General features: G+C 38.0%; 1 protein-coding gene and 1 pseudogene across 4 annotated transcripts in view; both read right to left on the bottom strand.

The window, feature by feature from the left end:
• SYNE2 (spectrin repeat containing nuclear envelope protein 2) overlaps positions 1–22,460 on the bottom strand; it is a 268,443-nt gene that overhangs the window by 47,804 nt on the left and 198,179 nt on the right. For all 4 annotated transcript variants that reach the window (XM_038544908.1, XM_038544909.1, XM_038544910.1 and 1 more), the window contains 15 exons: positions 21,915–22,097; positions 21,352–21,498; positions 19,542–19,718; positions 17,585–17,740; positions 15,866–16,018; positions 14,059–14,229; positions 13,458–13,588; positions 11,299–11,503; positions 10,004–10,183; positions 9,162–9,290; positions 7,700–7,854; positions 7,442–7,586; positions 6,212–6,306; positions 4,523–4,757; positions 3,477–3,671 (listed from right to left, as the gene is read on the bottom strand). In XM_038544908.1, coding sequence (XP_038400836.1) covers positions 3,477–3,671; positions 4,523–4,757; positions 6,212–6,306; positions 7,442–7,586; positions 7,700–7,854; positions 9,162–9,290; positions 10,004–10,183; positions 11,299–11,503; positions 13,458–13,588; positions 14,059–14,229; positions 15,866–16,018; positions 17,585–17,740; positions 19,542–19,718; positions 21,352–21,498; positions 21,915–22,097 — 2,457 coding nt within the window. The remainder of the gene's footprint in view (positions 1–3,476; positions 3,672–4,522; positions 4,758–6,211; positions 6,307–7,441; positions 7,587–7,699; positions 7,855–9,161; positions 9,291–10,003; positions 10,184–11,298; positions 11,504–13,457; positions 13,589–14,058; positions 14,230–15,865; positions 16,019–17,584; positions 17,741–19,541; positions 19,719–21,351; positions 21,499–21,914; positions 22,098–22,460) is intronic.
• On the bottom strand, positions 1,240–2,841 carry LOC100685085 (annotated as a pseudogene).

The following is a 22,460-nucleotide window of genomic DNA, read 5'->3' as shown; positions in this document are numbered from 1 at the left end:
TGGCTTCATGTGTGGCTCATTTCAAATTTTTTTTTTTAAGCAAAAAAAGTAAAGTTTAATCCATAGGCAACTGAGCAATACTCAACAACAGTTCGACTCTAATGCCCACGAGCTACCCTTACTATTTTAGGGATGACTTTTTTAAAGCATATTCTAGATTTCATTAAAGGTATGGAAGAAAATGTATTTAACTTTGGGAGGCTTTACTTTCACAATAATGCATACCCTTGGCACTGTAAGACCCTAAAGTTCCATAAATAGCCTTAATAAGGTAAATATTCAGGTTGATTTTATAAGGCTTTCAGACATTAAGTTTGAGAAAGTTAGTGGTTTTCAGAATTTGCATACATGATGACAATGAAAACAGTAAAATAAATCAAATAGTAAGACTTTCTTAACACCTTTAACAATATAGTAAGCTGCAATTTCTAATCAAACATCTATTCCTAGGTTATATTCATTTTGATCTCTTATTTTCCATTTTAATGGAATATAAATGGTATTTTCTTCCGAATATAGGTTACAAATAATCTTTTGTATTAACTCCCAGTTTTAATGCCACAAAGTTACCTGTTTTACCTTGACTGTACTTTTATCATTTAGTGTAGGATACGCTTTTTAAATTAGTTATACTCCAATAACTTTGTGAATGAAAAAATGTTAAGAAAATAAAGAAAAAATAATGGAGTCATTCTTTCACTAATCCTCATCCAATTTCAGGAAAAATCACTTCCCCAAAGCAGCAATTCTGTCTGTAGATCTTTCCATGTCCAAAAAAGAAACTGAAACAAAAGTGAAATTATGGGACACATGATAGTTTACTAGATATTGTATGTTTTTATCTTTTTTATTTTTTTATTTTTTATATTGTATGTTTTTAATAGCTCAACACTGGTAATACTTGCTAATTGAGAGTAAATTAATAGGCTAACATTAAAAATGTATACTTTAATAGGGATCCCTGGGTGGCGCAGCGGTTTAGCGCCTGCCTTTGGCCCAGGGCGTGATCCTGGAGACCCGGGATCGAATCCCACGTCGGGCTCCCGGTGCATGGAGCCTGCTTCTCCCTCTGCCTGTGTCTCTGCCTCTCTCTCTCTCTGTGTGTGTGACTATCATAAATAAAATTAAAAAAAAAAAGATATAAAAAAATGTATACTTTAATAAATATATAAACAATTAGGTAAGCTTGTGAAGAAGCTGACAAAGATACATATATTAGGAGATACAAGTGTCCATCCATCTAAATTTTCTATATTTCTTTTTCTTTTCCTTTTTTTTTTTTTTAATTCAAACTGTTTACTGTATAATTTCTCATGTGCCATTTTGGAAGTCCTTAATTGTAAAGACTATTCTTTTGTCTGATGACAAACAGCAGCCATACTGTCAGTGATTATTCTGGACCTCTAAGTTGAATAAGTTCAATTTCTTCTTGAGACACAAGTTTCCTTCTATATTTCTGAGGTAATGTTTTTATTATTTCTGCAGTGTCTGGTAGACCCTGATGCATTAGCAAATCTGGTAATTTACTTTTCTCAGAATGCTGTGAAATTGAAGAAGAGTGAGATGGTAGTCTTTTGATCTCAAAACTTCTGATATGTTAGGTTTAGGATTGTCTCTTCTGTCAGGGAACCCTATAAATAGAGTATGTGGCCTGACTACCTGAACTACCCTGCTGGCGGACGCCATCTTGCTGCCCATCTGCTCATTTCAACTATTGAGTTGACTGGCTTTTGCTTCAAAATATTTCTTCTTCCCTCCCTATATCCTCAATCTATCTAATCTTACTTGTGTATCAGTTTTGGGAAAGTTCATATTTTTTGGGGAGGAGTTCACATTTAAAAGGTTCTTGTGAAGGATTAATTTTTAACATTTACAGTTGTGGGCACACACTATAATAGCATCACAAAGCAAAAGCACTCAAGCCTTTCGCTTGTCTTCTTTTATAATGTCATCCCTCTCTTCTTTCTTCCGAGACATAGCTTGGCCTTAGTGACCCCTTTCACTGTGAAACTTCACTCGACATTTCTCACCACTGCTCTGATTGCTACCTTCTGCTTAAAAGCCCTTTATAGTTAACAAAGCATTCTCAATTTTATTATCTCATTGTAATTATAATAATCTTAGGAGACACACAGGGTTTCACACTTTAAAATGTGAAAATTGGGGCCCAGAGAAAACTGACTGGCCAAGAACATGTGGTTGGAAGTGCATCAGTCAAGGTTGACCTAAAGGTGCAGTTCAGGCCCCGCTCCCCACCTCTGCAATACCATTCTTTCACACCATCTATCTTCCTTTAACCTTATATTACTGATAAAACAACTGCCTGCATTTTCAAGTTCAGAATGTTTATAATGGGTTCATCAGGATAAGTTTCTACTCCTGAGGTTACTTTTAGTAACCTCAACCTGAGTACAACTGATACCTAAACACACCTAGGGTGGCCCTATTCTACGGTAACACAGAATTCACATAAGGGGAGGTCACTTGTCTAGCAACATCAACTCTCTGGAGCACAAGAAGAAAGTGGAGAGAGAAACAAAATAGTCCTTGTTTCTCCTTCCAAACCATTAACTACATTTACCACATTTTACAAACAGGGCAAAGTGCTCAACCAGTATTTTCCTAGTTAATGAACTTCACAGAGCCCATATACCAAACAAAATTCAGATGCTTCATTCATAGGAGAAATGTTCAGGCCCTAACTCAGCACATATTTATTATGTACTCAAAAATTTTTTCTGTGATAAGCTCAGTTATCTGGTTTTGGTCCACGTACAACAAATTTTAGGAGGGAGAGTGGGCTATAGGAGTAGGTATGCTCAGAGAAACAAAAAATTAAACATAAAGCACTTTAAATAACATTTAAAGAAAATAAAAGAAAAACTGCAAAATTACTCTGAGAGCATAGTTGTGTAGGGCCTTTGGTTGAAAGCAGCTCAAAGTCACGAAGAAAGCATTGGTACATTTTCATATTAACTAAATGATAATTTTTCCCAATAATGACTCAAAATAAAGCATTTGGGTTCTTAAAAATATAATCATAAATTATCTGGGAAATTCCTACACGTGCTTACATGGAAAAGCACATTCTCTGATGACAGAAAAAAAAGGAAGTATGGCTGTGTTTATTTTCATACACTACAGCCATGGGCAGACCACATGTGGAACATTAGCTTTGTAAACAGAACACCATGAGGCTTCCTATGTCGTAAAAGTGAATATAAAAAAAAAAAAAGAAAAAAAAAAAAGTGAATATAAAATAGAACCAAGTATTTCTAGGCTTAACATTGAGCTTTTTCAATGCCCTATTATTCTTTTATATTAAGTAACTAGTGTGATTCATGGATTGGTAGGACTCAAGGTCCCTTGGTAAACTTACAAGACTGTGCTTTCCTAAAATCACTCCCATTTTTGCACTGCAAACTAAAATTCTATGTCCTGTATTTGAAGTCCTGAAGAGTACATAGTGAGTTTACCTCTACATTGCTCTGCAACTGTTGAATCATCTCGCCTACTTGGAGCTTTGTGTTCTCCCAGTCGTCCCGAATTTGACTTATTTTCTTTTCGATCAAGTCTTGAGTTTCCAGGTTAGCTGTGTTCAGTAACTTCTCCCCAGCTTCTAAAGTTAGTTCAAAGGTAGTCTGCTGTCTCTGGAAATGAATTTCTTTGCTCTAAAAAGAAAAAAAGTAAGTTCCTTAAGCCTCTGATATGATCAAAATTTGATTGTGTACATTTGTGAATATTTTCTTCAGAGCCCTTTCTACTAATAAATGTTAAATTAGATATACATTAGGCAAATCTGATTAGAATGTGTGCAACATCCACACGTACATTCACATCTAAGGCTAATGTTTTATACTACTATATGCTATACTAAATAATGTGTTCTTAAATAATTTCCAATGGTTGTTAAGGGATAACATTCTTAGTGTAATGATCAGAAGCATAGAGAAATAAAGAATATACTTCAAAGAATAAGAGCCTATAAGATTAATAGATCCAAGAGCATTAAGAAAATAATTAGAGTATTAGACCTGAAATTAAGAGCAGATACCCATTACTATGGTGTAAGAGTCAGCTTACTCCTAACCCACAAGAGTAGAATATGCACACTATGCTAAACAAATATAAAAGGAGAGAACAAATAAAAAAGGTAAAATACAAAAAATATACACTTAAACTTATTATGGGCCCTTAAACATATGCACCAATATTTGCATTAAAGGGACAGCTTTAAAATAGTCCATTTGACATCATGCAGGCTCTTCTTTAAAGGGACTGAAACTACCTATTTACACTACTTACCATAAGCCTCACTATTTCTGGATAAATAGATGTAAGATCGGGTTTCTGGCACCATGGGGCTGGGGACAAGGCTGGATACGGTCATGGTAACCCTGCCTAGCTGCTCTTCCCCTGCAGAGAGTACACCTGAACCACACCTTAAAACTTGAGGTGAATGAACGTCTTTCAAAGAGTGACCACCCTGCAAGTCCACGCACTACCATTGCGCATGCGCTACCTTCAGCTCCCGGATCAGCCTCCTAGTTTGGTGGAGGCCATAGCAGTCCTGGCTCTTCACGGCAGACAGCAGGTGGCAGGTGTTGGTGAGGAAGCGGAGCAGGTTGTCCACAGAGGTGGTGAAGTACTGCCACTGCCCCACCAGCCCATCGATGTCACTCTTCCTCTGCTGGATGCCCTGGGCAGCACTCTGCCACTGGTCCTTCAGCTTCGTGAACTTTGAAATAAATTCCGGTCTTGGGAAAAACAAATAGTTAGAGAATCCTAATATCTACATGTAGGAAAAAAGAAAAACTACCAACGCATAATAGAAACTCACATTTGCTGTTTATCTGCACAGTTTATGTGGGGAAAAAAACCTTCTTAAAATCTGAGTACATTCGATTTAAATATGTCGGGAAATATGTCAGGGCCGGAGCAGCATGTGGGTGGCAAAGGTGTTTAGCAGGAGATATTTGCACAAGACCTGGTATATTGTGTCAGCATGCACTATTGCATTCCTCAAACAAATTTAAGCTGTTTTAACTTACATTATGCCAAATGCTGTGTGGAAAACAGAATATTGGACCAATGGGAAGTGATGAGCCGATGCTGTATAACATTATCTATTACCTGAAGGTTGTACTTGACAACATTTCAGCAATAAAGAACATGCTTTCCACAACTACTCAACTAGTCTTTTCCAGATAAATAACCCACCACATGATAAATAATGCCTTTTATTTATTATAGGAAAAGTCATGCTTTGCTGCACTGATCAAATCAAAACTAGTTTTTGTCCTAGAACAAGGATCTGGCTTGAATTTGTAACTTCAAAGCTACTAAGAAATGCACTTCATATTTCTTAGTTATGTTCAAAGAAAATTCAGAGGTATGGTGTATTATTGATGGGGAAGAAAAGCAATAGCTATCAGGACACTAAGAGAAGCACTGAAGAGATCAGGCTGCCTGAGGGCTCTGTCTACCAGGTGTACCAGCTGTGCAAGCAGGTTCAGTTGTTGTCACCACGCTGGTGTAAGGGACTCTGGTTAGCCTCACTGGCATTGCCAGTGATGCCAACACTATCTATGTTGCACAGAGAGAGAGAAATCCTTTCTTTGACAAATACGTGACATAGCTATCTGCTAGGAAGAGTAGCACCTTAAGAATTATTTTTTATTTTTTTATTTAAAAAAAAATTTTTTTAAAAATTTATTTATGAGAGTCACACAGAGAGAGAGAGAAAGAGAGAGAGAGGCAGAGACATACGCAGAGGGAGAAGCAGGCTCCATGCACCGGGAGCCCGATGTGGGATTCGATCTTGGGTCTCCAGGATCGCGCCCTGGGCCAAAGACAGGTTCCAAACCGCTGCGCCACCCAGGGATCCCAAGAATTATTTTTTAAATAGCAAAATGTCATGAGGCTGAAGATAGAGAGGAAAAGACTACAGAGGAATCCTTTGGGGTAAAAACTTTCATTAACTATACTTGGTGAGTGGGTATTTGCAAAGCACTCATCTACTGTCCCCTAAGGCCACCCCTCTTACCAGCAAGTCCCCAATCCTAATAGTCAGGAGACTGGCCCCATGATGGTCTATCAACCAACATGGCTGCAAGTCACTGAAGTGGTCAAGATCCATGTGGTGGGAGGTCAGCTCTGGCTGTGTTGTCCTCCACACACATGCAACCATCATAAGCCCCAGACAGCTTACCTCTTCTCTATCTCTGTTGTGTCCAAGAGTTGTAAGCACTGGGTCACATAAGAATCAGCAATTGTCTGGTTTATAGAAACTTCAGCTTCTAACATCTGTATATGGGTAAAAAGAGAAAATAATCAGGTGGAAGATATCTTTTTACCAACCTGAAACTTGTATTTCCTATTAATATCTAAGCTCATAGAGGACAATGAGGGGATTAATTTTCAAATTATTGGGGCCTAATTGCAAAAGATGCTCAATCATTACATCAATATCACCTGTGAATATAATCTCAGAAGCAAAAAGGCCTAATAATAACTACATCTAATGCCCATTGATAGGGCATTTACCACTTGTTAGGCACTGTGTAAAACATGCATATCTCACTTATTCCTCAGCCTGCAGAACTACTATTATCATACCCATTTAAAGATGAGGAAACTAAGCTGTAAAGAGGTTTGGTAATTAAATTCAGGGTGTTTTGGTTCAGTGAACTTCATTTTCATTGGAGGGCATTAATGTAACAATGTAGGCTTAAATCAGTTACATTAAAAATCATAGTGACCTAATCATGCATACTTTCAAACTGCAGTATCTGCTTATAACCACCAAGAGTATTTCCAAATGTCCATCAGCACAAGCATGGGGAAATTCCTCTGTCCAGTCATTAATGCTGCAATGATAACTATATCAGGTACTTCAATATTATAGAGAATTATTCAGTAAAAGTGCAAAGATGAAGTATTTCAGTCTGCTCTTGGTATGTTTGCATTCTATGGAAGCAAAGTTGTGTGAGAAGTTTCCGCCTACTACAGAAAATCTTAGAGTTCTCTCATAAATAAAATAGAGCATTAAAACAAAATGTTGACATTTATGAAATGTGTGAGAATGTTACAAATAATCAATTGACAAATGAATCTGCCTAAAGACATATAATCAGTATTTAGGGATTGATAGATTTTTTGTTTCTTTTTTAACGATTTTATTTTTTTGAGAGAGAGCAAGAGAGTACAGGGAGGGAAAGTGGCAGAGGGAGGAGAAGCAGGCTCCCCACTGAGCAGGGAGCCTGACATGGGGTTAGATCCCAGGATTCTGAGATCACGACCTGAGCTGAAAGCAGATGCTTAACCGACTGATCCACCCAGGCACACCAGAATTGATTTAAATAAAATACAATGAGTATCTATCTTTCCCGGACTCCCACCCCAGGATGAGGGTACAAACTAGTAGAGAGCAAAGATTTACCCCATATGTTTTCTGCTGTTCCAGGAGAGCTGGGAGGCTGTTGCCAATATTCACCTTGAGGGTCTCTTCTATCTTCTCCAAAAGCTGGACCCATTTTTCACAGCAATAAAGAAACTTTTCATTCAGTCCAATTCCCTGAAGCTCACTACAAAGGTTTATAAACAAACAAGACACAGCCATAAAACAGTGATGTTACTGAGCTCAAGCTGATGATTTTAGCCTCACTGAAACAGAATGGTAGAGATGGGATGCTCTGACCTGCAGCGTTCCAGTGCTGTTGCTGTGGCCCGAATCCATTGTCGGTTCATATTTTGTAACGTCTTTACAGCTATGTCACTAAGTGGGAGCTTGAGGCTTACTGCATTCAAATGTTCAACATCAGGTGATTGGGCCGTCAGTGCCAGCACATGTTTCTATTAAAAAAATTACATTTCAGGTTTCTGGAGGTAAGATATCTAGAGGATGAAAAGGCCTCAGTGATGCTGCAGACCATTCTTATCCCAAAAATGAGGGAAAATTGGGGCCTAGGTAGGTATATGATTTGCCCACAGTCAAATAGCCAGTTAGTATGAGAGCCGGATCTGAACTCTGATCTCCCAGTCCTGTGGCTTGTCTAGGACAAGTGCACATGTGGGCAGCACCTGAATGGCCCAGGAAATAGAAAATGAAGTCAGATTTTGTCTTTAAGGCAGATAGAAATGAGTTGTTGTTATTGTTTTTTTTTAAGGACTCATTTAGAACCTTAAGAGTCCCATGCAGTCTGCCAATAACTTGACCTTCAATATATCGTGCAGTTTACCTACAGATCCAATGAAAATTTAATCCTTAATTAAAATAACCCCAGTAAAGCATGGTACTTAAAACATTCATATTTTGATAGAACATGAAATCATGAGAAAGCAAACTCAGCAAAATGTTATTTTTAAAATACTCCAGGGACAGCATCTAGGTCAATGATACGCTAAGCAAATGTCCTTCACAATATCCACATTATCACTACAGAACTTTGCCATAGTAATCTAGGTGAGGGTCAGCAAGTTTTTTCTATAAAGGGCTAGATCATAAATATTTTAGCTTTTATGGGCCATATGATCTTTGTTATAACTACTCAGCTTTGCCCCTGCAACATGAAAACTCCCATAGACAGTTAATAAATGGAAGGGCATGACTGTGTGCCAATAACATTTTATACAAACACGTGGAAGACAGGATTTGGACAGTGTGTCATAGTTAGCTGACTCTTGATCTAGGTTATGAATATTGGTCCTTCGGAGTTTGCAGAATCCAAATTTTGTTGTTACTTATACTAAACTTACTAACTTAATAAAGAAAGAAAAAGAAAAAGAATAGAATTAATTTAATAGGATTTTTACTTTTGATCTTCAGCCAACCAGAAAAATTCAATTAATCACAACAGCCAATTCTTAGATTATTCCAGTTCACTGAAGCTAATTAGTAAAGATGTCAAACATATATTTATTTATTTTTTGATGTCAAACATTTTTAAATCTACTAAATTTACTGTGGCATATTACTAAAATAGATCTCTCTGTTGTCATACTTTTCTAGGCCTTAGGGCAAATAAGGTCAAGAATGAATGGCATATAACTGACTGTGCTGAGTGAAGATACAAATAGACTCTATAACTTGACAGTCATTAGCTTATTTTTTATCCTATGGTTGAGTCTAAGCCCTAAGAAAACACAAACATTGGCAATACCAGGAATAAATCAGGGTTTTCTTCTTTTTCTTGATGGTAAAGTTTATCCAAATTCTCTTCTTCACGCATAATGAGACCTTTTAAAGATTCCAACTGGTCCCCAAAATCCTTGAATTGTGACAGAACAAACTAGAACAAGAGAAATTTTCATTAGAAATTTTCACATGCATATATAACAGAATTAAACATAGTTTTGGAAGCTGATAAAAGCTCAAGATGTTTTCAATGCCTAGCAGCTCATTATTATCTTGACTATCCAGAGATGAATATTCAGAAGACTGTTTGTTTTTACTCTATGCCTCTGGCAAAGCACTGAGCCTTCGGGGATGACTGGATCATCTCCTTGAAGGGGCACAGAGAGGAGGGTTGGTCTCTGCTCTTTCGGCTTGCTAGCTAAATGTTCTCTTCCTGTTGATATTGAGATGTGACATTGCAGTTCTATGGCCTTCTAAGCAGCTTTTTAACAGCTCATGCAGTAAAGGTTTTTCAAAAAGTGAATAAAGAATACAACAGATGTTTAAGCTTTAAGCAGCTACTTCTATGACTTGAGTACCCATTTGGAGATCCAAATAACTGAGATATGAACAGTGAAAGGAATACAATATCTTACTTCTTAAACTAACATGTTCAATGAAGAACAGATGTTTGCCTAAGATCTGCCCATTGCACATGGGATTGAACAGTCATGTCAGGGCATCTTTATGTTCAGGGCATCTTTATTCTGTAGTTTCCCTGAGGAGCAGTCCATAAAGCACTAAAAACTATTACTTCATAGGATATAAGGAATTGAGGGTAGCTTGCAAATGTTCAAGATTATAACTTGAATGGAAAATGAAATGAACCTCAAATTCATTAGCTTTCACAAGTAGCATCTTTTCCAAGTAAGAAGCCCTCTGCAGGGAGTGAAGTTGTGTAGAGAGGGGCACGTGGGTGCTAGACTCTGTGAGTTGTGTAAGTCGATCCAGGAGAGTGGAATTCTGGAGAAAGGCTTCTTTTGTCTTCTGTACATCCTGCTGCAGCTCCTGGAGAAGAAGCAGTGATCAGAAAACTCCTCCTCCTCCTATCATAACAAAAATTCTCATCCCTCCTACTCTATCAACATCCAGAAGAATTAATGCCCTAAAATTGTGGGCGTGGCTTTCTGTTATTGTTTAAAGAGCTGAAAAAGCTAAGCGTTCCTTATATGATGCATATCACTGGTGATCTTCTCAAATAGTTCAGAGCTAAAACTGACAAATGATCAACAGAGTTGGGGCTTCCAGTGTACAGAAACTAGAGATCACCTGGGTAGATTCCGATGTTTTGTGTCTCTAATCACCGAACATTTTAGGAATCTGCTTTAAGGCTAATTTTATGAATCAGTGCAACTCAGTTTTCGGTCTGAGATTTTGTGACATAAATGAATTCATTTGCAGAGACTGTAGAATATTATTAATCAAAATGATTTTAGGGCTACTCTATAAATACAATGTATGTGAAATTTGTTTGTTTCAACAACAAATTAGGTAGAAGTTGATTTGAAATACAGATCACATTTGTTGGATTGTCTAAGTCAATTAATACTTTTTGATTTGACCTATAGTATCAGAAGATACACAATGGATCTGGTGACCCAGTTTAAAACTAGAGAGCATTCACTTTCTGGGCACTCATTAATATAATAGGATAAAATTACAGAGGAAATCACACAACTCTTAAATATAGTCTAAAAATCATTATACCCACAGACAAGCCATATTAATGTGGCATGAGTCCATAATTATTTCTAAAGCAAGAGATTCAACATCTATTATTCTTAAAAGATCATACTCTGTTGAACTACTTTTGCCTTTATCTGAGACCTTGCATGAGACTTTTTTTTGCTTTAGAGATTTACCTGCTAGAATGAAAGGGGAAACTTAAAATGCGGTATTATCAGATGCCGTTGACCCAGCTACCTGCTGCCTAGACCTCGCCTCAGAGCTGCTACCTGGCCCTCCCAACCCTGCACATCCCAGGCTTGTTTATGTCCTACACGGCCTGCTCATGAGCCTCTCCTACCCACTTCTTTGTCCCTGTGGTCCCTCTAGTTCCTGGGTCATGGCCCTATCAATTGGGCTGCTTTGGCCTTGGTTTTCCCAATGGGCTTTGCAACCACCTTTACATCCTGCAGGGCTGAGGTCAGGATCTCTGCCAGGTTGTTTCCAGACATGTTGATGTTTTCAAGCTGTTGGTACTTTGCTTCCTGCTGCTCCAGCCTTGCGGCGGCTTCGGTGTGAGCACTGTTATAGGCCTTCCAGAGCTGTAGCAGACTCTGGGCCTTCTGCAACTGCTCCGCGATGTCTTGGTTTACCTGGGTCCACCTGTCAGAACAACATGAACAACAGGACCTCATATCATCCTTCCCCTCACAGTGAAAGCATAACATGCACACATTATATCAGTAAGTCAATAGCAAATGGGTTGTTAAGAAGACACAAATGCCTTTTAAAATTAATGTATCACCATTATATAAATAGAAGTCCAAATTAGGATATTTAGTTGGCTAAATATCAAACTAATATCAACAAAACCTACCAAATTTGTGATTTGCAAGATCTATTGTATTATGAACGTCTGTTAGGCAAAGACAAAGTACTGAATTGCATGCCTGATGAAACCTTCTCCACATGGGAGGGGTCATTGAATAGGCCTTATTTAAATTACATTTATGCCAAATTTATTATTTTCTAATTACAAAAGCAACGTGTTCCTTATATAACTGCAGGAATAGGGGAAATCACTTTTTACTCTACATATAGACTCTGGTACCTTTCTTTCCCATGTGACTTAAAAATTTCCATGTTATTAATAAAAAACAAATAAGTCTAATTTTAAATGGCTATACATAATAGTCCTTAATGGTCTGGTTTCTGTTTAATTACCAAATTCAATTTTTAGCATGGATACTGATGTACTTTTCAATTTTGCTTTCAAATTGTATGCTTAGATACAACTTTGTTCAAAAGACCTGTTCCTGCATTTCAAGACGTTGGCCTTAAACCAGATTTCTGAGAGAATTACTTAGTCAAAGAATAAAACTATGCAAACATTTTTAAGGTTATGAGTATATATGTGGCCAAACTAGCTTTCTGGAAACATTATAACATTTACACTTTCACCTGCAGCCTATGAAAATGCTTGTTTCAGGATATCCTTAACCCTGCTAAATGGATGGAAAAGGTGAAAAATGGCACAAATGCTTTATTTTTATGGATTTCAATAACCTATTCAGAACAGTGCTTTTTCTTAGCAATATTTTTCCTACTTACCAATATAATATACACTCAATTATAAAATAAAAAGAAAACAAAACCCCACAAAACATGTATGTTTAAATCTATCTATCCCTACATCTGTATCTAGCTTATTGACCTACCTTCCTACCTACCTACTTGCCTACCTAGCTATAAAGAGAAGGTAAAAAAACCTCCTGACATCTCATTAATTTATAGACAACTACCATTAGCATTTTGGTGCTATTTTCTCCAACCTTTTTAACCAGCCTTCTGATATATTCTTGTGCCAACAACTGAACGTGTTTGTGCAGTGGCAACTGAATCCGTTTAATTAGCAAACTGCGCCACCAAGTTTGAAGGGTGGCCCCAATGCTAGAAGTGGCATCAGATACATGTCTATGTTCCTCCTTATTCCCCTTCCTTCCCTTCTCCCAATAAGGACTGGATCAAGAGCTGATGATGCCACTGCAGGGCATATACACTTGATGTCCCTTGTTCAAAGTGGATTTACCAGAGATGCTGAATCTGTCTTTGTCCCTGGAGCAAATTATCTTTAGGCCGAATTTCATGTCCTACGCAACAGAATAAAAGCCTTGCAATTAACTAGGGCCACACTCCTTAGAAGGAGCTTCCTACCATAAGCAGTTCATCCAGGAATTCCTTCCAACCTCACAAATCATCTCCCCAAGAGGAATAATAACAGCTTTTTTCTTCCAGCTTATGTTTCCAGTAAATCAGATTGTTCTTCTGACTACTCTGTAGCCTGTCTCTGCCTGGGATTTTTGTGTCCCTGGGATTGCACTGAGCAGTTAGTCTATGCCCTCTGAAACTGGCTACTCTGGTTACAAGGCAAGAAATAGCCTTCACAAAATCAAATCTTACTTACACTAAATGCTTTGAAGCAGAAGAAACCAAAATAGCATAAAACCAGTTATCTCTGATGACTAAGATGACTTTACAAAGCCTATGTCACTTCATTCACCATATGTTGTTGAGATAAAGATATCTGCTGTTATTCAAACTGTATCTTAAAGCATACCTGGCATGAGTATCTTGGCATTTCTCTTCAATTATTTCAGCAACCGAGGGGCAGTGATCTTTGAGTTTTCCAATCACCTCCTGCAGTTTCTCCCAACTTCCTTCACTGCTCTCAGCTTCATCTTGAAGAGACTGAGAGAAAGAGCAGGTACATTCTTTCAGAATGGCCTGGCCACATCCAAAGGAGGCAGCCACTGATCAACACTTGCTGCTGTATCACAATTCTATGAACACTCAAACCTCAATAGGACTGGGAAAAATTACTAGAAATGTGAAGAAGAAAACTGAGATGACATTCTTTCATTTGAGACAGAACTTTAAAATGTATACTAACACACACATAACCCCCAAAACCCAAAACAGTGAAATAATATGGACATGAACAATGACGAAAAATCCAATGCATCCTGTTACAAAATTTCACTCATCTGGCTCATGTGATTCATTTTGGAATTCCATGTTATACTTTTGATGCTGCTATTTAAAATACTGTTTTGTGCTTCTCTGTGGACAGCACAAAGGCAATTGTGTCAATTTCTGCGCTTGATTCCACTGGAGATTTTCTGCCAACAGTGTACTGGGCCAAGATCTGGTTAATTTACCTGAAGGTTCTGAACCTGGCATCTTAAGGCCTCTAATGATAAAACCACAGGCTTGCTGTGGTCCATGCAGTACCAGAATCGGATTGTCATCATCGTCACTTCCTCATACAGTTTATCATAAACCTTCCACTCCTGTAAAACAGACTGCATGGAGGTCTTGAGTTCATTGACCTATATGAGAAGTGGAAACATATTTAGAAAATCATTAAGAAGAGCCTCTCTCAATCATTTTGTTCCCTTCTAAGGATTCCACTATGGTATCTGATTTAGGCATTTCAGTTTGAGACCACTGGGGGAGTTGCAAACATTTCAATGACAATCTGTGAGCTTTCGATCTTGGGCAAGTTATTTAACCCCTGAGTTGGTTTATTTTTTCTTTTATTGCTTGTGCTTTTGGTGTCATATCTAAGAAACTATTGCCTAATCCCGTCATGGAGATTCAGGCCTAGGTTTTCTTCTAAGAGTTTTGTAGTTGTAGCACTATTTTTGATCCATTTAATTTTTATATATGGTGCGAAGGTAGAGGTTCATCTTCATTCTTTTGAATGTGGATATACAGCTCTTCTAGTACCATTCTTTGGAAAGACTATCCCCCGACCTTGGAACTGTCTTGGCATCCTTATCTAAAATTAGTTGACTATAATGTGAGGGTTTATTTCTGGGCTCTTAATTCTATCCAATTTATCTACATGTCTATCTTCTATGGTAGTACCACCTGCATGTTTTTTTTTTTTTTTACTTTCATTAACTCAAGCTTTTTTACCTCAACATTTTAATTATAATTCATTGTGTTGTGACTATCTGTTCAAGTATATTTCCTCTAGTAGCCTGTGAGTTCTTTGAGGGTAGGGCCCACTTATTTTTTTGTTAATCTTTGTACTATGGGCAGTGAGCATAGTGCCTCATAGAAGATATGTTTAACAAACAACTTACACAAGATACGTGAAGCTCGTCTCTATTTTCCTGCCTAAGTTATGGGGCAGAAATGAGGCTGAGAGTCACCTATGCATTTCACTCATACAGGTTATTCCCAATTCCTTCTTGGAACAAATGGTCAAAAGCAGATTTTAGTAGATAACAAATATATCCATAATAAGGACCTCTACGAAGTATGGACACACCTCTATAATTGGCTATTTATAGTTTATAGTTTTCTATAGTATTTATAGTTTCCCCCTCCGTTTGTGGGGCACTGTCAAAGCTGTAACATCTAGAGATGCCTGTTTTTGGTTTTTTGGTGCTCTACTCCTGGAAGGGCTAAATGCAGACTTTAACGTGTCTTTCATAAAATGACCAGACGTCTTCTACACTCTTTCTCTTTACTTTCTCCTCACCACATGCTATGCTTCTTTACTGCCTCTGGAGTTCTTTATATGCTGACCATGCTTCTAGCTTAATAGAGGCTATAGGAGACAGGATCACTCTCTCCCTGAGTCACCTCCTTGGACGTGCTTTTCCTTAGCTGCTCCTGTGTATCTGGTTAGGAAATGGTACCAGATGCTCTGTTGGGTTGGAGGGTGGAGACATTTCTGTCTGTGAATACATTAGACAAAACAAAGATAACCAAATGGATTTCTAGCCTGCCAATGGTTTTAGAATTGCTGGCTCTACTGCTAATTATCCAGTGCAAACAAAACAAAACAAAATAAAACATGGGATTTGAAATGCTTTTCCTTACTTCAGTATTTCTCTGAGCAATTTCTCAGTTTTCAGCATGGCATGAGTTTCTGTGATTACACAACAACAGAGAAAGATGAAAGAATATATGAAGAGAAATAGTATACTTCAAATGAGTTCTATCTAGTACCTGGTTGATAACACTGCTCCTTTTTTGAAATAATCCATCAATTCTGGATGCTGTGTCTTCTAATAGTGGCATTGTCCCACTCTCCGAAGTCAAGTAACTTTGTCTCAACTCATCCAGGGCTTTGGATTTAATTGCAAGTTGATTTTCTATATCCTGGAAGGGCAAGAGGGAAAGGTTTTCATATGTACAATATTATAGAGCAATAAGATATAAGAGACAGGTTATTGACTTTTTCAAGTAAAAATGCCATTAGAGTACATAATTAAATAACATGACACCTAAAGACATTTTAATGGCAATATATTCAATTCAATTTTTGTAATTATTACAGTATGAGTTCTTACAATAATTTCAATTATTACTTGGATCATCTAGATTTTAGAAGAGTCTAGATATATATATATATTGTGGTATAGTGGAAAGAATCCAGGAGATCTGGTCTCCATTCCATGTCTGCCTGGTACTGGCTGTCTGACCAGACATTAAGTCATTAAACCTCCAAGCCTCCCATTTCCTCATCTGGAAATAGTGATGGCACCGTATGCTGTGGCTAGTTTAGAACTCAAGTGAAACCGGGGTGGTCTGTGGGGGATGGTGCAGCATGGACCCATGAAGTGTAGGCTTCCGGTCAGGAGGTATATTGATTCTGAGGTGGCTGTAAGAATTCTAAATGGAAACGGCTAGTGGGTACTTAGAAACAGGGCAGGATGGCTTGCAAAGATCTCTTATAATGAGTGCTGCTTACACACCATGCCCAGTACTCTTCTTTTTTTTTTTTTTTTTAAATTTTTATTTATTTATGATAGGCACACAGTGAGAGAGAGAGAGGCAGAGACACAGGCAGAGGGAGAAGCAGGCTCCATGCACCGGGAGCCCGACGTGGGTTTCGATCCTGGGTCTCCAGGATCATGCCCTGGGCCAAAGGCAGGCGCCAAACCGCTGCGCCACCCAGGGATCCCCCCAGTACTCTTCTGTAACCTTCTCAGTAGAACTGGGGTGTGAGCTGGCCTTACAGCCCCAATGGGGAGTGCAGCCATGCTCTCATGCAGTAGGTGCAGAAGCAGCCTAACCTGTGCCATGTAGCTATAGGGACAGCTGAAGTGTTTTCAATAGGGAGTGACACAATCAGGGTGGTACTCGAGGAGGATTAATCTACAGTTGGGTGAGGGTATCTCCAAGGCTAAGTGACCTGGCAAATGAAAACTGAACAAAACAAAGGGCATGGCCAATAGTTTTCAGCTCGAATGTGATTTAGGCAGTGGTTGCAAGGGACAAGTGGCCCTTTCAGAACACATCATGTAGTAGGTAACAGAAAATCATTTTCCTCTGAAGAAGCAGAATGAAATACTAATAATGGAAACCTTAGAATAATTTTGTAAATATTGGGTAAGTTCATAAAAAAACACAAAAATCAGAAAACATCAAATCAAAATTTCCTTTGAATGTTTTCTTTCAGGAGTAACAGTCAAGTCTTAAGAACAACAATAACTGAAAAGACCTTGTTCTTCTTGTCATAAAAAAAAGAGCACTTTGTAATTTTGTAGAATCCATGGATGATTATCTACTTTACATAACAAAGTAAGTAACTGGGGGTTTGGAAGAGACCCTCAGAAAGTACAGCTACTTGCCCTACTCCTTGGGGCAGAAGCAGCGACTAAACAACACGGCCATGTAACCAGCCTGACCCTGCGTGGGGACAGGAGCCATGTGCCTACTCACCTGACAATCCAGGAGCATCTTCTGCACTGAGATCACACTTCCAGGTTTTTGTAAAGTTTTCAGTCTTTCCTCCTGCGCCTCCATCCAGTTGTTCAAAATCTGTATTTTGTTTTCATTCTCACTGATACTTTCCAAAAGTTGTTCTAAATGTTGTATCTGTAAGTTATAAATAAGAAAATAAAACTTTATTTTATATATTTTTAAAGGTTTTATTTATTTATTTGACAGAGAGAGCACAAGTACAGAGAGTGGCAGGCAGAGGGAGAGGGAGAAGCAGGCTCCTCACTGAGCAGGGGGCCTGAGGAGGGGCTCCTTCCCAGGACTCTGGGACCATGACCTGAGCCGAAGGCAGACACTTAACCGACTGAGCCACCCAGGTGCCCTTAAACCTTTATTTTAAACCACATGCTTTAAAATGTAAATGTCATGACAGTTACTTTTAAGAAAATAATTTTGTTTCTTCTCAGATTCCTTAATATTTAGCATAAGATTTCCCAATAACTTTTGGAATCAAGATTCATAAATTAGGAAACAGAATTAAAATCCCCTTTAACATATGAAATGAAAGCTAACCTAAGAAAGCTGGCTGTTTTGGAGTTCCATAATACTTATCTGAAATAAAATCCTGTTGCTAACATTCAATATTTTTCCATTGCATTACCTATTGATATACCTATATAGCTCTTTTAAGAAAACTTTCTTTCCTGAGATATTTTCCATTAGAGTGGCTTAGAAATTAAGTCAATATAAAAAATATCACAAATAATCAATTTAATAAAATAATGACTGTTTTTAGTGTCTGTAATTCTTCTCATTTCTATGCTCATGATTTTTATTAGGTTACAATCAGAGTACCTGTAAAGTTTTATGTGCCTTTTCCAATATATCAGTCATAGGCACTTGCTCGGCTGGTTGACATAGGCCTCACATTAATTTAAAAGGCTGCCCAATATTTTATCAAATGGACACAGTATAATTTGATCAATTATTCCTCTATAGTTGGAAATGAAGGCATTTTGTGTTTTATCAGTATAAATAATGTTGAATTGAACACTTTGTGTGAATATTTTTTCATTTTTTGAAGGGCTATCGATTTAAGATAAATGTGTAAGAGGTGGCACGGCTAGGTTAAGAAATAAGGTGATTATTCTAGTTCTTGAAATTTTCTGAATTTTTCTTTCCAAAAAATATGTAAGCCATTATCTACATATGAATGGGATAGCTTTAGTTTTTATCTTTTCTCACTAAATTTTCTAATTTAGTATTTACTAATATTATAAATAATAGTATATTAGAAATATAGTGTTAATAATGTTTATTTTGAATGCCTGATAGTTAAAGTTGGAATCTTTCCATGCTGATTTGCTAATTATAAATTTTCTTTTATAAATTCTCTGTTCATGTTCTTTGTCCATTCATGCACTTGAATCTTAATTGTATAAACCCATTTGTATGCATTCTTTACACATAAAGAAATCAACCAATTGTTACTATTATATATAAGTACTGAATATTTCTCTACGAATAAGTTTTCTTAATATTTTCAGGGTCATGGAATGAAAATCTACCAAAAGGCCACATACATTTTTCTTCCTTTTCATAATCTTTTCAATGCTGTAATAGCTTTGCCACTTTTGAACATTTACTTTCATAGAAAATGTCAAAATCTCCGACCAGTTAGTAGTCTCACATACTTGACAACTTCTTAAATAAAGTTTCTCCTCTTCACTTGCCTAACTCAATTTCCTACTCAGAAATCTCAAAGAAATAAGAATTTCTTCATATTCTCTTATAGGTACCAGTGGAGAATGCCAGAACACATGCTTTATAAAAGGGCTACAAAGGAGAGGATTATTAGGCTAAACTGTAAATTAACCATGTGAATGTCTTCTCAAATTTTTCAGAAAGTGGTATTTTGCAAAGGCCAAATCACACAAAGTGTGACACATGAGCACACCTTTCTATTTAGTGTTCCATGTACCCGGTGCCATTGGCGGTTCATCTCTCCCAGGTGCTCTGCAAACTCTGTTCTCTCATAGCGCTTACTTTCTACATCACAGGTGCTTAACTGAAGTAATGACTGGTTCACAAAGTCAACGATCCATTGTTTATAGTCCATTTCCATTCTGAACTCCTAAAACAAACAAACAAAGTTAAACAACCAAAACCAAAGTGGGTTGACTCAGATTCCCCCTCTGGTTCCTGCTAGGGAACACCAAACTCCCATTCATTCATTAATCAAGGGGCACCTGTCTGGAGTTACTTTCTGCCCTTCCCCCAGCCCCTCTGAATGTCTGCTTTGAGTAGAGTCTCTTGGAGAATTCCACATGCTTAGGAACAGAGACTCGCTGCCTTCAAATAGACTGAAAAGTCAAAGGGGAGATATCATGTATGGTAGCTACATCATCTGAATCAAATTCAGGATGCAGGGATTGACAAAGGGTCCCTGCAAGTGGCTTCCTGAGAGCTACACTGGACTTCAGAGCCACCCTGCAGTCTTGTGGAAATGAGGATGGGGAGTCTCTAGTTAAGACGCTCCCAGAAAACCCAGGACATCAAGGGACTTTGCCTGTTTAGGTCACTTCACTGTTCCTCTAGGAACAATCTAGGCCTTCAGGTTTGGAGAACTTTAAGTTCTAGAGCAATCCTAAAAACACCCCAGGCCAGGCAACCATGTTTCTGTCAAGCCTTGTTGGGCTTATCCTGGGAAGTTCGAATACCTCTCTGGAGGCGTCAGGGAGAAAACCATTTGGTATGTGCTAGGTTACTAGAACTTATAAGAATACATATACTTGGACCCTCCAAAGATTCTACTACTCACTGAAGTGAGGATGTGCTAACATATAGAAATAAAATCCTTGCTAATATGCCTTGACCAAGGTATTCACCCTCTGTCTATCAAGAGGCTCGATCCATCAGAACTGTGAGGTCTTTGAAAACAATGACCAGAGTCTTCATTTATCTCCTGTGTTCCTAGTGGCAAACTTGCCTGGCACATGATAAATGCTTGTGTGTGGCTTGTTCAGTGTTAGTTAAATCTACATGAAATCAAATATCATGGGGAAAGCCACATTCATATCTATTTGTAGAAGGCTATCAACTTTTCCTTACGCATTCCCTTACACAAAGAACATTTACCAAATATCTACTGGATGTCAGGTATTGGGCTAGGTACACACTATTTCGGGCAGGTGAAGGATAGCCCCTGCTCTCAAGAAGCTAAGCCCAGGTGGGAAGATAGGCAAGTAAGCAAATAATTACAGCACCATGGAGATACCTAATCTCAGAGAATAAACTCATCTGGCAGGGAGAGTCGGGAGTAGATTTCTAAATCAGGAGATACTTGAGCAGACTCTTGGAAGATGACAAAGAGCATTTCTACAGCTAGGGGTGGGGCACTAGAATTCCAGACTGAAGGAGCAGTACGCACAAAAGCACGAGTGGTGAGAATACCAGACACAGTTGGTTCATGTGCTTTCGGCACAGTCTAGGGTCTTGGTGGAGATGAAAAGATGAGGCCAATGAGGGGCCAGAGCCACTAAAAGCTTGGATTCTGTCCTATGGTGATTGATGGAAACTACCAAAGGAAACCAGGCAGAAGAAGAACAAGTATACTAACTTCTGCCTAAAATCACCAAACACCCCACTCCTTGCTTCTGGAATTGTTTTTTCTAAATCACATCCTACATGTCTCTTTGTTCTGTATTTCCCTTCCGACCGACTTGTCTTCTTATTTAATGAAAAGGCTTCTGGCTCTATTTGATTACCTTGTACTTCTGAAGAAGACTTTTCACTTGAGATGCAGAACTCAGTGAGCACTCAGAGTCTTCATCTGAAGTTTGATGTTCCACATTGTTCATCCAGCTAATCATTTCCATGATTGCTTTACGAGATGGCAATTTCTCCATCTGAAGCTGCAAGGACAAAATGATTTCCATTTAATTACCTGCCGTTGACAAAATGAATCAGGGCATCCACTAGAGATGATACCTGGTTTGATAAAAGGTCTTGCTACATAATTATGCAGGTGACTCACAAAAACAAACCCAGCATTCAAGCTTAGAATAAGTGACCCCAAAACAATGACAATGACCTTCACATAAACTAACACAGTGATGCAGATAAACTGGGAAATAAAGTAATTAAGCCTGATTTCTCTGTTAAGAAAGATCCTACTAGAGGAGAGTCCAGTAATTAAGACCTATATTCAGTGGTGCCAGAGAAAAATAGGTAGTGTCAATGAAAATTATTGAGTCAGAGAAATAATTTTAAAGGAGTTGTGAGCTAACAAGTGAATGCTAATTCGAATGCTGCATCTTTAAATACCTACCTGGTGAAGTTTTTCTTGAATATCTGGAAGCTGAGTTATGAGCATTGTCCATTTTTGTTCAAACTGTGCTAAAGAAGCTCTCAGCGTGGCCGTATCGGCTTCTTTCAGATGAAGAAGCTGGCTCCCGGTACTTACAACTGCGGTCTTCAAGGAGGACTTGTCATCAAGTTCCTTTGAAAACTCCTAGAGGTAGCAGTTGGATCATTTAGAAATGTTAAAAACTTGAAAACAGCAAAGAATACCAAAGAGTCAGAATTAACTGGTTAGAGTCCAAAACTAAATCACTGAACTCAATGCAAGTCACAAATGTTTGTATGTGTATCTATGTGTGTATGTTCATAAGTACATGTGTGCACACACATGCTCCTGCATACACACACACACACACACACACACACACAGATACCTTTTTTTTACTAAGTGTCAGGCACTGTTCCAGGCAGTAGATAGATGGTGGGGAACAAAAGATAGGATTCCTGTCCCTTAAGTGGCTTAATATTTAAAAAAAAATAAACGAATCATTTCAACTTTAAGAGAAACAGCACA

This window comes from Canis lupus, chromosome 8 (genome assembly GCF_011100685.1).
Source record: "Canis lupus familiaris isolate Mischka breed German Shepherd chromosome 8, alternate assembly UU_Cfam_GSD_1.0, whole genome shotgun sequence".
NCBI lineage: Eukaryota > Metazoa > Chordata > Mammalia > Carnivora > Canidae > Canis > Canis lupus.
The sequence above is the reverse complement of the archived record's forward strand: the minus strand, read 5'-3'. Positions and strand labels throughout refer to the sequence as shown.